The following is a 13,815-nucleotide window of genomic DNA, read 5'->3' on the forward strand; positions in this document are numbered from 1 at the left end:
ACTCAATCCAATTCCAGCTCAGTTGATCTAAGCGGAGCAGTGTTTTAGGTAGAAGAGCTTCTGCATCGTGTCGGTCCTCTGTCTGGTTTATTTGCTGACAATTAGGATACGTGTTAGACGTGCCCACGAAGAGGTTGAAAGGCTGGTAGCACTCCACACATCAGCTTCATTCACCTGGGCCCAGGTGAACCTGCCCCCTCCTCACAAGGACACTAGAGAGCCCTCAAGCCCACTTCGGATTTTCAACATGTTTGCTTGAATACTTGACAGTGTCCAAGGTAACAGACCGGCTCCACTTTCTGGTAGACAGGGATTAGACACTTCGATAACAAATGTTTAGAGAAAGTGGAAGGGAACACAGTTTTTACCTGGTTCCAGCTGTGATGCTGTGTCAGACCAACAACCAACGCTTGCTTCATTAGAAGAACTGAGGTTCCCCCAGCACCATTTGGCAGTGGGCGTTCACGGTTCCCAGGGGGACCTTTAAATTAGGACTAATTTAAATTTAAAAAATATGACACAGCTTAATGTGTGCTGGGCCTTTTAAATAACATCTTTCTTAGAGATTTTCAACCTACAGACTGAAGCCGTACATTTGTCGTCTGTGAAAGTTTAAGAGTTGAATGACGCGCCTGTGACTTCCCTAAGTCAGTCTGGCCACCAACAGATCTTAACAAAGTTACCGACTTTCAGCACAGGCTCACCTCAAACTGAGACATGAATTGGATAAAGCCCCAAACTGTTTGCAACCCCTTTTATTCGCAGGCTTTATATTAAAGTACACTGCCTTTCATGAAGTATTTTGAGAAGGGAGAGGTGGAGAGGGGAGAGGGGCGTGGGAGAAGGCTCACTTGTCCGATCCATTTAGCAGAACCATTTTTAACTCTCTCTAAATGATATATTTGAAGCTGAAGGTGCTGTCACAGGACAGGCGTTTGTCCTTGCATCTCCCACACAAGTCTTGACGATGGGGGCGTTTAGGGTCCACGTGGCGAAGTCTGACCGGGCAGGCACATCTAGTCCTTTTACAACTCTGAAAAATCAGAGTGAAAAGTACAAAGGATGAACCCCCCTCCCCCACCCTCAATTCTTGGGGCTTCAAAGCAGACTACAGAACAGGTGGCACGTGAATTGGGCACCGAGAGCCAAGAGCAGAAAGGCTCAAGGCTTTAAGTTTGTAGAACGGTGCCTGCAGTCCCCTTTTCTGAATGGAGCATTCGTGGCTTTCCATTCTAGGGTTCTCAGGGCCCATCCTAGGGTAGTTAATTCTCCAATTACCAACATTAAGTGCGCTGGACTCTCAGGTAGATGTGGAAGTCCTTTAGCTCTGTGGTTAACCTTAGCAGGTAACTGTTGTCACTTCTTTCTTTTTGAAGGTTATCTAAGTCCCTTGACGCAGTGCTGAACTAATTAATGGTAAGCAAGCACTTAGCAGCCTTCATTACGGGTGAACTGCACAGAGCTGGACAGACAAGGTCTCAGAAGGTCTCATAGGGAGCTAACTCCCTATGCAAACTCTCAAGAAAAGCTGAGGCTCCATGTCTTGGGTCTCATACTCTAACTTGGAAATGTGCTTCTTAGATGCACCGGGGTAATAGTGTACCACCTCAGGCTATAGAAAGGTACTCTGCTTTTGCAGGGTTTTCCCTTATGCCAAGTCAAGTGGCAGGTAAGCAAGTCTTTTACACTGCTAATGAGGTAACAGATTCAAAAGAGGCCATGCAGTCAAATTTTGCAAGAGCAGAAGGGGACAAACACCCCGTTTCACAGCAGAGGGGACTTTCTACCACCCCTATCGAAAAACAAAAAGGAAAGAAAAAGTAGGGCCTAAGGCTCCTGGAAACCTACACCTCTTTTAAGAAATATATTCGAAATAGCACACGAAACCCCTTTTCCAAAATGCAAACATTTGATTTACTTGGCAGGTGATATCCTCCACTCGGTATGGGTTGTAGGACTTCTCACACACGCGGCAGAACTGTTTGAAGTACACCTGCGATGAGAAAGAGGGTCCCCATGACACTGACACTCCCCACTCGGCACCAGGCAGGAATGGGACAGCCGCAGAGTCTCTTACCTTGCTGGTGCCCTGCACACACCACACATAGGCGCTCTCCCACCGGATGTTGCAGTCTTTGCAGTGATAGTAGCCGTACTTCTGCTCTAAGAACTGAACAGCAGGATACAGACTTTAAGCAAGTGATGGCTGAGTTACCCTCATTTCAGAATCTGGGACCAGATTCAACCTGATACTTGAAACTTTACCATGGTAGTAAGTAAGGTTAGATTTGGGTCAACCTCTAAATTAATCAGGTGAAATAATAGTTCAGTCAAACAAATATGTAAACTGAGGCCAACCAAGAAAGTTCCTATACCAGCAGATGGATAAGTGTTTTTCCCCTCGGACAAGGGAAAAGCCAAATAGTGCTGTCTAGAGCTCAGGATCCTTCCCTTGGGCCTTTTATGTGGGGTGATGAGTGATCCTAGAACTTCCACAGATGAGAGAGTTATTACACTGAAAGAGAAAGGCTCTTCTAAACCTTCGAAAGTCTTCAATCAATGTTAAATAGTCCATGATGCTAGTTAAGTTTCCAAAAAGTCCCGCCACCTATGTAAGTATAGCTCATTTGGTATGACTATGTAACGTTAGCACCCGAGTTCTAAACTTCCCCGCTTCCCACTTAAGTGACAAACAAGCTCTTATAATTAAGCCTTTAGGACTGGCAGGGGGGCCTGGAAGGACTCTTAATGCAATTTTTATAGTGAGCAGACACAGGAGGCCAGAAAGCTTAAGGTTTCTGCCTAAGATCACCCCCAGCTGTGAACGGCAACCAAGTGCTTTTCTGACACCCCATTCCACTGCCACTCCAACCCCAAACACAACAACCTTGAAATGATTAGAAAATAAGGCATTTCTGAGTCCTTTCCCAGAGCTCAGAGCTCTGCATCTCTTTGGGGGGAGGGAGTAATGGCCACGCTCCTTGGGTGCCCCCACCCCCGCCCCCCAGTTCCTTGTTTGGTTAGCCTAGGCTGCAACTCAAGACCATCCAAGGCTTAGGAGTGCTGGCCTTCTGGATGAATGCTGAGGTTTTTTTGTTTTTTTGTTTTTTTAAAAGCCAGGCAAGTTTGGGAGGGAGAAGCTTCAGTTGAGAGCTTCAAAAATGGAGGGTAGGGCTTAGTTGAGAACAAAACCCCACCAGTCAAATGAGGCAAATTTCCCCATATCTAGAGGGGAAATGAGAAAAGGAGCATTGGGAAACCCACTCTCTCGTGCGACCAAGTTCACATGATGATATTCTGCTGTGTGTTTTCTTATCTTCCTTCAGCCATCTGAAGTACGGTCCAAACTGGACTGGTGTGCGTTCGCCGCGGAGGCTTCATTTGTAGTGTTGATGTGACCAGAATCAACTACACAGTCATTTCCCAAGAACAGAGACTGCCAGTGGGTCAGGCCACGTAGGGGTTGGTTTTATTGTGTAAACACCTCCCATTGTATTAACTGGCAGCGGCTGCAAGCTCCTACAAGCTGAAGAGCTGGAGAGATGGTTCAGCTGTTAAAGAACACAGTTCTTCTAGAGGACCCTAATTCAGTTCCTCAAACCCACATAGTGGCTCACAACCACCTGTAAATCGCCAGTTCCGGGGATCTGACGCCCTCTTCCGCTCCCATCTCTCCACTCCAACGAAATGCACAGACACTACATGCAATCAAAACACCCATACGCGGTTGGGGTTTTTTTTTAAATACAGACTGAGGGCATTGAAGAATTCTATGCCCTGCATCAGCCACAACCACTAGCTTAGCCCCGAAGGAGTCCTACAATTCTGGAAGCGTCCAGGTTGCCAGGCTGGCCTCACCTGGAAACGCAGGCGCTCCTTGTCCTGCTCAGTGCTCTGTGGGGAGGCCCGGTCTCTAGAGGCAGCCACGTCACTGGGGTCCTGAGCCATCTCGACAGCAGGAGGTGGCTCCTCACTCCCGGGCTCAGACTGCATCGCCGCCACACTGTCCGGGTCCTCCCGCGGTGGCTGCTCCTGCCCATCCTGCCCTTCAGCCTGGACGTCGCCCTCCTCGCTCTGCGGCTGGGGGACTGCTTTCATCACTGCCACCTCTCCCGGCTCGGGTTCCCGGGTCCCCGTGGGTGCCGGTCTCCCCTCTCCCTTCGTGGGCGTCTGCCTGTCCCCCGCAACCTCCAGCGAGGAGGAGAGGCCACCGAAGGTCACGGGCGAGTACAGGGCGACGGTGCGCCAGGATCGCGGGGGTCTCCCGGCCCTGGCGGGGCTGCGGGGTTGGCAGGAACCAGGCCGGGCGTCGGGGCTGGCTCGGCGCCGTCCAGGCTGCAGTGTGCGGCGCCCGAGCGAACACTGCACCGAGGCATCGCGGCGCGGGTTCACCTGCACCGCAGCGTCGCGGCTGCTGACCGGCCGGGGACCCATTCGCGACAGCAAGGCCATGAGCTGCGCTCGCTGATAGCTGTCAAAGTACTCCGCGGCCATGAGCTGTCTGTAGCCGGGGAGGAAGGAGGGGGGCTCGGGCCTGCAGCCCCTGGCTCCAAACCTCCAGCCATCCCCGGCTTTGGCTGCCGTGGGCGGGTAAGGATGCGGGCATGGGTGGGGCGTGCTCGCCGGGAACATGGGTGCGTCCCGCGCCTCGCCGGCCCAGGCTGCCATCAGCGCCGCCCAGCTGCCCTCCGCGCCGCGTTAAATAGGCGGCCGCGCACCGGGAGAAAAAACCCTATCACCCTCTAGCCACCGGGAGCGAAACCCTCTTGAGGATGCAGAAAAGGGCTTTTCTTGCTAGCCACAGCAACGATTTGTAGGGGAACTAGCCGAGGTGAGAATCATCACCGGGATTATCCGAGCCAGGTGGGCCCCATGCCTCGTTGCTCCAGATGTCTGCCATGAGGAAGGCAAGGGAGGCCCGTGTGTCTGATTAGGGAGCAAAATACCAAGGTTAGAAGACCGCTCTGAGCCTCTTTTTATGTTGTTGTCTCAGACCACAGCTCACTTCGCTCAGAGCAGTGGACAGTGTCCACCCACAGCCCTTTCAGGAAGGAGAGCCTGAAGCTACAGCCCTTCCCCGGGCGTGAACAGAGGTGCCCAGTTTCTCTCCTCTGGGCTGAGGTCTAAACATTTTCTTAAGTAAACCATTCCTTCAGACGATAAATGGATCTGAGATGCATTTATACAAATATAGGAAACGTATGGGGGCGGAGGGGGTAAATGCCTTCATCCCTGGACAATGGTGATGTCCATTAACAATAGATACTAGATCAAGTAGTCACATACATCAATATGTTTTTCTCTGGTTTGATAGTGGCTTGACGACGAAATGCCATCCTGCAGTTTCTCTGACCCCTTTTGGACTTTACTCAATACAGACCAGCATTGAATATAATCGGGTGTTTGTGAGTTGAGCAAGCCCGTGTTTCTGTTTTACAATTTTACTCATGTATGCACCAGACATCTACATTTCCAGCCCCTTCCCTCCCCTCCCACCCCCTCTGTAGCGATGCTGGTGGAATGGGCAAAACAGACAGACAAGAGCAAACAGCACACTCGAGCAGAGGAAGCGGCGGCAGTCTAGCTGATCCAGGTGAAAGCAACATTGGGACACTGATGGGTTATAAAAACACACGGTTAATACTGAGGTGCAACATTACAGTGGGAAGATCGAATCTGTTACAGGAAACGCCAACCCATCCTTATCCTGGATGGGACCCATACGCACTACCATGGTCACAAAGTGGTATTTCAGCCAAATGGAGACTCCTGGGCATCTCCCCGTTCAGAGGGAAGTCTGGGTGGTTTCCATCAACACTAAGTCATCTGTCCCCACGGTGCCATAGGAGGTGTCTGCCAGCTCCTCCTCTTTTAGTTTCTTATAAGAGATATCTGTGTCATCATCTTCATCCAGGGCCTCTCGCTTGTGCAGTATCTCGCTTCCGTACATTTTGTATATTAAAACGAACACCCCTGCTTCCGCTGACTGGAAGAGAGCGTAAAGCAAAGGGAACATGTACATGCTGCCTATGAAGCGCGGGGGGAAGGCCAGTTTGAGAATCGCGGTACAGAGCTGCACGTTCTGACTTCCGGTCTCCAGGCACACAGTTCTCTTGCAGTTGGGTGGAAGGTGGAAGAGGGTAGCTAAGCCATAACCCGAGGCATAGCCCGCCAGAGGCATAAAAATGGCCACCACATAAACGGCTGCAGGGATGCTTGCCAGCAGTTCGGGTCCTAACATGGTGCCGGTCATTATGAAGAGAACCACCAGAGTCACGAGCAGAGAGCACAGGGAAACCTGGTAAGAAAACAGATAGGCAACCGTCAGCAATAACATCACCCGGGAGGAATCTGGGCAAGCTACACACCCATTCTAACCTCGGAAGCAAAGCGGAGATCATTGACAGACCATGTCCAAAACCTGAAGCTCCATCTAAGACATCGCTGCTTGGAGGGCTAGCTCGATATCCAGCGGCTTCTCTGGGCTCTAGCACTTGCCTTGGATGGGAGGACATAAAGACAATCTACTCATTCAGAAGAAAATCTTCGAAATGATAAACCAGAGATCAGGGGAAGGTTGCTGTTTCTAGTGGACTGTCCCTCAGCCTCTTGGCCTTGATCATACGATGTTTAGTGCTGTTTGTGTGTGTTCGGTTTATTACCATGCTTCTTTCAAATGGAGCAGCTAGCATTGAGCCCAAGAACCCAGCTATGGTCTCAGGACTAGACCGGACAACGTAGTTTTTACCTCTCCTGAACCATGTGCTTTCCACATGAAATCAGTTCTCATTTCACACCAGAAATAAAAGGCTGCTAGCATTTACAATAAAAATTAACTTAGTCTAGGATATTTTCAACCTTCAAAGTGCAGGTGGGAACAATTATCAATTCATTAGATTAGAGCAAAGTGTAAGATATGATGAATTCTCTGAAATTCTGCAACTCTGCTCCTTGATTCGTCCCTGAAAAAAATCTCTGACTGTAAGTTTCTCTCGATTCTTAGGGTGTTTTACAATAGCGAGGTTTTAGGTATGTTGCTACTGACTGGGTCAAACGTGCGTTGCTGACAATCTGTCTGCACGTGTCTCTCATCCAAGTGAAAGAGGATGCACAAATACGAGGAAGACATCCAAATCCCCCAGGCCCTTCAGATGCATAGTCAAGTTGCTCTTTTCCGTGAGTGCAACAGGGATCCAAGATCCTGAGCGTAATTCTGCCTCTCTGAGGGAGCGGACCAGAGAGTCAATTCCTCTGGAGTCCCTGGGATGTGCTCTTTTAAAAATTAAAATGTATTTTGGCTGGTCAAAAATTCTACTCAAAGAGATACTGAAATATCTTCCTAAGGTATATAAAAGCATATGCACACTGGCAGAGAGCTACGGTCAGCAAAGCAACACTTTTATTAATTTCCAAAGTGTATCATATTGAAGGCACTGACAGGAAATCCAGTTCTTCATTCTGAGGATGCTAGCTACAAAGTTCCTTTAAGCCATTTAAGAGCTTAAAAAAAGAATGTCAGGGCGGGAAGGCAGGAAAGGGAGGTGGTTGAGGAGGGGGAACACCCTCATAGAAGAAGGGGGAGGGAGGATGGGATACGGGGTTTATGGACAGGAAACCGGGAAAGGGGATAACATTTGAAATGTAAATAAAAAAAATCCATTTAGGGGTTGGGGATTTAGCTCAGTGGTAGAGGGCTTGCCTAGCAAGGTCCTGGGTTCAGGCCTCAGCGCTAAAAAAAAAAAAAAAAAAGATGAAAAAAATCCAATTAAAAAAAGGAAAAAGAAGAAGACGGAGAAAGAAAAGAAAGATGAATAAAGTCATTTGGGGAGCAGTGTGCTTGAGGGAACACTGAGCTTGGGGGAGCACTGAGCTTGGGAGAGCACTGAGCTCACGCCAAGGTCTTGCAAAGCACAGGTGGATGGCTGTGCTGACTAAATTTATCTGGACCATCTGTGGGGATACGGTATAAGTGCGTGTTTCTTAAATCCTGTATTGATTATCGTATAGGACTTCTTTCACTGAGAGCCAAATCTGTGCGCAGAGTTGAGCCCTCTACTTCTCTTCCTAGGGAAAGTTGGTTCCTCTGTATGAGTAGAAAATAAGTTAATAAAAGTAATACAACAACCACAAAAGATTCTGTATATTCGTCTCCATAACTGTAACATAGAAATGGCTCCTTCTTTAACCTAAGGGAACTTGGCTTTGCACTTTCGTTAGCTATGCATTTCAGTTATCTTGCTTCCTGAAATGAGCATTCTCTTTATGTTTTCGCTGTTTTGATTTTTCAAAAGAAGTGAAATTAATATTCTCTGGCAAACTATTGAAAACTATGTGCTGCTAAAATATGTTTTAAAAATAAATCAATGTCAGAAATATTTTAGTTTTATTTATTTATTTATTTATTCATTCATTCATTCATTCATTCATTCATTCTACGTTATGTGCATTGGTGTGTTCCCTGCATGTGTGTCTGGGTGAAGGTGTCAGATCCCCTGGAACTGGAGTTACAGACAGCTGTGAGCTGACATGTGGGTGATGGGAATTGAAGCTGGGTCCTCCCGAAGAGCAGCCAGAGCTCCTAACCACTAGCCTGTCTGTCCACCCCCTAGAAATCTTGTCTAGTAACAGTAATCCCTCACATCTTATTAACTTTAAAAACACATAAAATAATGCAACAGGGAAGAAAAAAAGATACACAGGTTTAGAAATGACAACATAATTTACTCTATCCAGGACCTGGTTTTGTTTTGTGCTTTAAGGCCAACATTCTGTATATTCTATTAGATTGACAATATTATTTTGCTAATTTCGATTTTTAATTGAGCTATTTAAGGGTACTTTTGTTTCCTCTGAATTAGAGTTCCACTCTTGAAAACACACTAATGCATTATAAAACATTGTGAATACTTTTATTTAATCTGCTCTGAATATTGGTACTATTCAGTTTGTGGGAAGTGCTCGCCGTGCTGTGCTTTAGTTTGTTTTGGGACAGGGTCTCACTATGTAGCTCTGGCTGGGCTGGAACTCACTCTGCAGACCAGGCTGGCCCCGAACTCAGTGATCTGCCTGCTTCTGCCTCCTGAGTGCCAGGATTATAGGCATATAGCAATGTTTGCCATTTGTCCACATTGTGCCCCCAGAAGTGCATCCCCTCAGTGATTGCTAAAAGATTTCATGCACTGTTGTTAATTTTCAGAGGGCTTACCACCTACCAGGTAGTAGTCAAGACAAGGTCCTGCTTTGTAGCCCAGGCTGGTTTCAAACTCCAGACCCTCCTGGCTCAGCCCCTGAGCACCGAGTTTATAATTTGCATCTTTTTTCTCAACTTGAGCTGTGACTTAGAGATATTCTCCTAGGAATTTCCCACGTCAGACTTGTCACATAAACCTAAGTGTGTCCCTGAAAGTCCTTTGTTTCCCTTCCTTGCTTTCCAAACTTCCTAGCATTGTCTACCACTCTTTAGAGACCAGACTCTGATTAGAGAAGAGAGAGCCTACCTTCACGATGTAGTCAGCCACCCGGTTGTACTTGTAGCGAATGAAGACGCCCAGCCCAATAGGGATGAGAGTGCTGCAGAGAGTCAGGGTGACGGCCCCTAGGGGGAGTAACTGCACCAGAGGGGTATTGATCCAAGCCCGGCTGTAGATCCAGAGGCAGAGGGGCATCAACACCAGGGCCAGGAGTGTGGAAGAAATGGTCATGATGATACTGCAAAAAGGTACAAGCAGAAATCAGAAAGGGCTCTGAGCCACAGTCAGCCACGTCTTCTCTTACCCGTCACACAGCCCAGGGAGGGAGGTGGGGGCGCTGTAAGCCTCAGGGTTGAAGTCTGCAGAGAACCTATTTTATCCCGTCTCAGTAGAAACGTGAATCCCAGGCAAGACAATGACCTAGAATGCAGGACCCAGGACAGCTGCCTCGGGCGTCATCCTGGAAACCGGGTAACTGTGAGGACAGGAAAAAACCCTTTTCTTTTAACCCTACCAAATAGCCTGCGGCGCGGAAGCTGGCAATGCTACTTGTTGGATTAAACTCGATTATGTTGCGTTCTCGAGATGATTTTCCTTATGGGACTACAGTCTTGCTTTGCTTTTTTTGCACTTCCTTCAAGACCTAGCTTTTGACTTCTCCCTTCTCTTTGTCTTCCAGTTACTGGAGATGTGAGCTAAGACCCGGTCCCTCCAGGAAGGGGCTGTGCGTGAAACCCTAGGGCCTTTAAGCAGCCAGGTCCCGGTCTAGATCTCCCCCCATTGACACACAATCTTTAAACGTCCACCAGGATTTCAAAGCCAAGCCTCCATATCCCCACCCCCAACCTGTCCACCCTTCTTCCTCAGGGCTTCAACGCAAAGACCTCCAGCACATTCACTCCTCTTGGTGTGAATGCTATGGGTTGGGGTGAGTAAGAGGCCATACCTGAGATTCATGTCACCATCCACCAGCAAGGACATGAGATTGGAGAGATTTCCACCGGGACAGCAGCCACACAGGAGTACGGCCACCGCGGCCACCTCATCCAGCTTGAAGGCGAGGGCCAGCAAGAAGGCGAGCAGCGGCAAGAAGCCGAACTGGCAGAGAGCAGCCAGCAGAGCGCCCACCGGCCGCCGGACGTGCGCTCCGAAGTGGTTCACGTCCACGGTACAGCCCAGGCCCAGCATGGTGATGCACAAGGCGGCGCCCACGAACACGTTCAGCCCGTGGTTGAGCGGCGTGTCCCAGAATGGGGGCTCGTGGGGGATCCAGGGCCGGGGAAAGGTGGAGGAGTCCTGGCCTGCCACGCCGCCCGCGAGGCTGCTGCTCGTGGGCTCTGGAGTCGGGGTCAAGTCGGGACTGAAGCCGATGCTCGGAGTCGGAGCGAGGCTGAGCCCGGGACTGGGACTGGAAGTGACAGGCAGAGGCGAGAGGGTGCTGGCGCTCGTGCTGCTGGCGTTAGGCGACAGGGTGAGGTTGTCAGGCAGCAGCGAGGACGGGGCAAGGAGCAGGGTGGTGTTGTCCAGGCCGTCCATGGCGCTGTCGCCGAGGCGCGGTCTGCAGGGGCTATCCTCGGCTTCAACCTGTCTGTCCGGTCAAGCGTCCCCGCGGCGTCGGTGCGGCGGGCCGGTCGTCGCTCCCGTGTGCATGCTGCCCGGCAGCTGGCACTGCGCGCGCCGCGCAGCCCTGTCGCCGCCCGCCCGCCCCGCAGGCCCCGCCCTGCCGCCGGGTCCCCTCCTTTTAATCACAGCTAAGTGGTTCTGTACCAGTGCAGCCAGGGGCGGAACAAAGACCCAACAAAGCCCAAGAGGGCGGAGAAGACCAAGCCTGGCTGCCCATCAAATTCTCTGATGGCCCTGCCTCTTTTTCTTTTGAAAGTATTTTTTTTTCTAGCTCAAATGCTTTAAATTTGAACATAAAGTCCCGTGTGAGAATTGAATATATGTATAAACTTGTCAAGTCCTGTTGAACGTAACTCCCTAAACATTTATCTTTTTTTTTAATGATGAAAACAATGTCAAGGCTTTTCCCAGCTTCTCCAAACACACAGAACACAATTATCTTTAGTCACTCTGCCCAGCAGCTGCGCACCAGAACCCGGCCTCTTCGGTAATGAAATTTAGAGGGCCGGACTCATCGAATGGAGAAAAAGAAGCGTATGCATGTATCTAAAAGTCATATACATAAATAGTTTAAATAGCCCGCAGCCCTACTCACAGAGGGAGCAGGCTTCCTGTGAACCAGTCTGGAAGCGGCACGTGTCTCTGGCTTGAATCTGCTAACGAAAGTGTTAAGCTTTTTATGTTCAGAATAAGAGTAAAAAGCTATAATGATGATCATGGGGTGTTTTTTTTAGCCTGACGCTGTTTCAGAGCCAGGGCAAACCCATGGGCTCCATTCTCTGTCTACGAATTCCATTTATCTTTGATACATTGCAATTGTACATATCTATTGTGTGTGGCATAACATTTTAATCACACACACAGTGCTAATGATCAGATGAGAGCCATTGGCACACATTTGCAGTGTCTCTGGTTAGGAACCTTGAATCCTCTCCAGTCCCTATACTGAAAACATTCAATGACTTGCTGCCAGCCAGCTCTCCTTCTGTGTCATACCTGATTCTTACAGACAGAGCTAGGATACCCCCACCCCTACCTGGCTCAATCTCCACCTCCTTGTGAAGCTGGGCTGAGAAAAGTCTCCATGAAAAAAATGAATGTTAAGGGTGTTATGGTCAGCCTCATTGCCATTGCAAATGCCCATTCTAACTAACTAGGTAGTATAGACTTTGGGTCTGGTTTTTTTTTTTTTTTTTTTTTTTTTGGTTCTTTTTTTTTGGAGCTGGGGATCGAACCCAGGGCCTTGCGCTTCATAGGCAAGCGCTCTACCACTGAGCTAAATCCCCAACCCCCTGTTTTGTTTTTGGTGTGTGAATTTTTATTTATTTGCAAGATTATATATATATACATATATATAAAAGTTTATAACGATTTTAAAAATTTAAAAGAAGTCAATGGCAGGCAAGGAGAAGACATTTCCATGGCTACAGATTTATGAAGTGTTGTAATAAAAGTCCCAGCACTGGGATCAGAGGACTGGACAGAAACAAAGTATAGAGATGCTTGCCCGCAGACAGACTAATCCTCACACAAATCACATCAGAGTTTATAGGAACAGAACGCCAGCAATGTGAAGCCCATCACTCCAGCCGTGTCAGAGGAAAGGATCTTCTCTCCACAGAGAGTATCTCCTAAGGAGGTGTGAGTGTCCCTGGAGGAATTACTGCAGTGACAGTCAGTTGACAGCCGCGTGAGAATGTCTAGCCTACAGTCAGGGTCCAGGCTGTTCTTGCTGAGCAAAACCAGGACAGAGTGAATTCTTCCTCACCAGAAAGGATTCCCAACCCTTCCCAGAGAGACAGGGTGATACTGTGAGCCCCTGTCTTTGCTTTTCTTCCTCCCCAAGTCTCATGGAAATGGTAGAGTGTATGAAAAATTAGTCTAAAATCCTACCGTACATGTACTGAAGTGCACATGATCTTCTGCTTCTCCACCGTAGGGTTAATTCAGGGAGGTTAGAACTTCAGCAAACATTTAAGAACACAGTATGTCCTAACAAACTAAACTCAAACAAGATGCATTTCCATGTGTAAAGCTCTGAAGAACAGGGGTTGTAATGAGAGATAATCTAGTTTTCAAGACCTATATGAGGTTAAAGACGTGTGATGAGATGTGCTCCTCTTGAATACATCCTATCGGTGATGCCATTTTATCACAGGACCAGGGCGGCCCTATGAGGGCCAGCTGTAGTTGAAGTCTTGAATGGCCCCAAAAGCCTAAATGCTAAATGCTCAGTCCCAATCCAGAATTATTTTGAAGACTGTGGGACCACTAAGGGGTGGGTCCTGTTGGAAGCTCTTTGTCAGTGAGAGAACTCGTGAGAGGGAACTGTGAAATCCCAGTCCCTGCTCACTCTGTTTTGATTCCTGGCCATGAGACAAACAAACAGCTTGACCACTGTGTGTGTTTCCACCCCAATGTGCACCTCACCAGATGTCCCAAAGCAATACAGTTAAGCAATCATGGACTGATTGCTTAGTCCTAAAACCTCCAAAATTATGAAACAAAATGAACCTCTTCTCTTTGTAAGTTGAATATCTTGGGTGTTTTGTTATAGTGATAGAAAGGTCACTAACAGAGGTTTTTTTTTTTTTTTTGTTTTTTTAATGCTCTTAAGCTCTGGGCTTGAGACGAGCTAAGAACACACACAGTAAAGGATCCAGCTGAGGCTCCCATCAAGCCTGTTTGCTTAGAATGGCCCCTCCTCATTGTAAAGATATTA

At 48.4% G+C, this 13,815-nt stretch overlaps 2 protein-coding genes and 1 non-coding gene across 4 annotated transcripts; all 3 read right to left on the minus strand.

Moving 5' to 3' along the window:
• Positions 1 to 722: 722 nt before the first annotated feature.
• Zar1 (zygote arrest 1) lies at positions 723 to 5,013 on the minus strand. 2 transcript variants are annotated; one of them, NM_181385.2, is made up of 4 exons: positions 3,859 to 4,659; positions 2,078 to 2,170; positions 1,919 to 1,993; positions 723 to 1,033 (listed from the first exon to the last, which is right to left on the minus strand). In NM_181385.2, exons 1-4 carry the CDS (start codon positions 4,630 to 4,632, stop codon positions 890 to 892), a joined length of 1,086 nt encoding a protein of 361 aa, NP_852050.1. In that variant the 5' UTR covers positions 4,633 to 4,659; the 3' UTR covers positions 723 to 889. The 2 variants fall into 2 exon arrangements, 1 of the variants encoding a protein (NP_852050.1); XR_010057381.1 differs by lacking the exon at positions 723 to 1,033 and having other exon boundaries at positions 1,952 to 1,993; positions 3,265 to 5,013.
• Positions 5,014 to 5,425: 412 nt separating this feature from the next.
• Slc10a4 (solute carrier family 10, member 4) lies at positions 5,426 to 11,140 on the minus strand. The gene is made up of 3 exons (NM_001008555.2): positions 10,417 to 11,140; positions 9,498 to 9,708; positions 5,426 to 6,298 (listed from the first exon to the last, which is right to left on the minus strand). The coding sequence occupies exons 1-3, from the start codon at positions 11,004 to 11,006 to the stop codon at positions 5,786 to 5,788; spliced, it is 1,314 nt and encodes a 437-aa protein (NP_001008555.2). The 5' UTR covers positions 11,007 to 11,140; the 3' UTR covers positions 5,426 to 5,785.
• A 1,168-nt stretch (positions 11,141 to 12,308) lies between these two features.
• Trnah-aug2 (transfer RNA histidin (anticodon AUG) 2) lies at positions 12,309 to 12,381 on the minus strand. Its single transcript has one exon. It is a non-coding gene; the product is annotated as a tRNA-His (tRNA).
• Positions 12,382 to 13,815: the final 1,434 nt, after the last annotated feature.

This window comes from Rattus norvegicus, chromosome 14 (genome assembly GCF_036323735.1).
Source record: "Rattus norvegicus strain BN/NHsdMcwi chromosome 14, GRCr8, whole genome shotgun sequence".
NCBI classification, from domain to species: Eukaryota; Metazoa; Chordata; class Mammalia; order Rodentia; family Muridae; genus Rattus; species Rattus norvegicus.

What these genes read in the sequence shown, in the direction of transcription:
- Slc10a4 (NM_001008555.2), bottom strand. Translation starts at nt 11,006, where the DNA reads ATGGACGGCCTGGACAACACCACCCTGCTCCTTGCCCCGTCCTCGCTG. An exon ending in GATGGTGACATGAATCTCAG is followed by an intron (nt 9,709 to 10,416) that starts GTATGGCCTCTT and finishes ACCTTTTTGCAG; the next exon opens with TATCATCATGACCATTTCTT. An exon ending in TGGCTGACTACATCGTGAAG is followed by an intron (nt 6,299 to 9,497) that starts GTAGGCTCTCTC and finishes TTTTCTTACCAG; the next exon opens with GTTTCCCTGTGCTCTCTGCT.
- Zar1 (NM_181385.2), bottom strand. Translation starts at nt 4,632, where the DNA reads ATGTTCCCGGCGAGCACGCCCCACCCATGCCCGCATCCTTACCCGCCC. An exon ending in AGGAGCGCCTGCGTTTCCAG is followed by an intron (nt 2,171 to 3,858) that starts GTGAGGCCAGCC and finishes CCTGCTGTTCAG; the next exon opens with TTCTTAGAGCAGAAGTACGG. An exon ending in TGGAGGATATCACCTGCCAA is followed by an intron (nt 1,034 to 1,918) that starts GTAAATCAAATG and finishes CTGATTTTTCAG; the next exon opens with AGTTGTAAAAGGACTAGATG.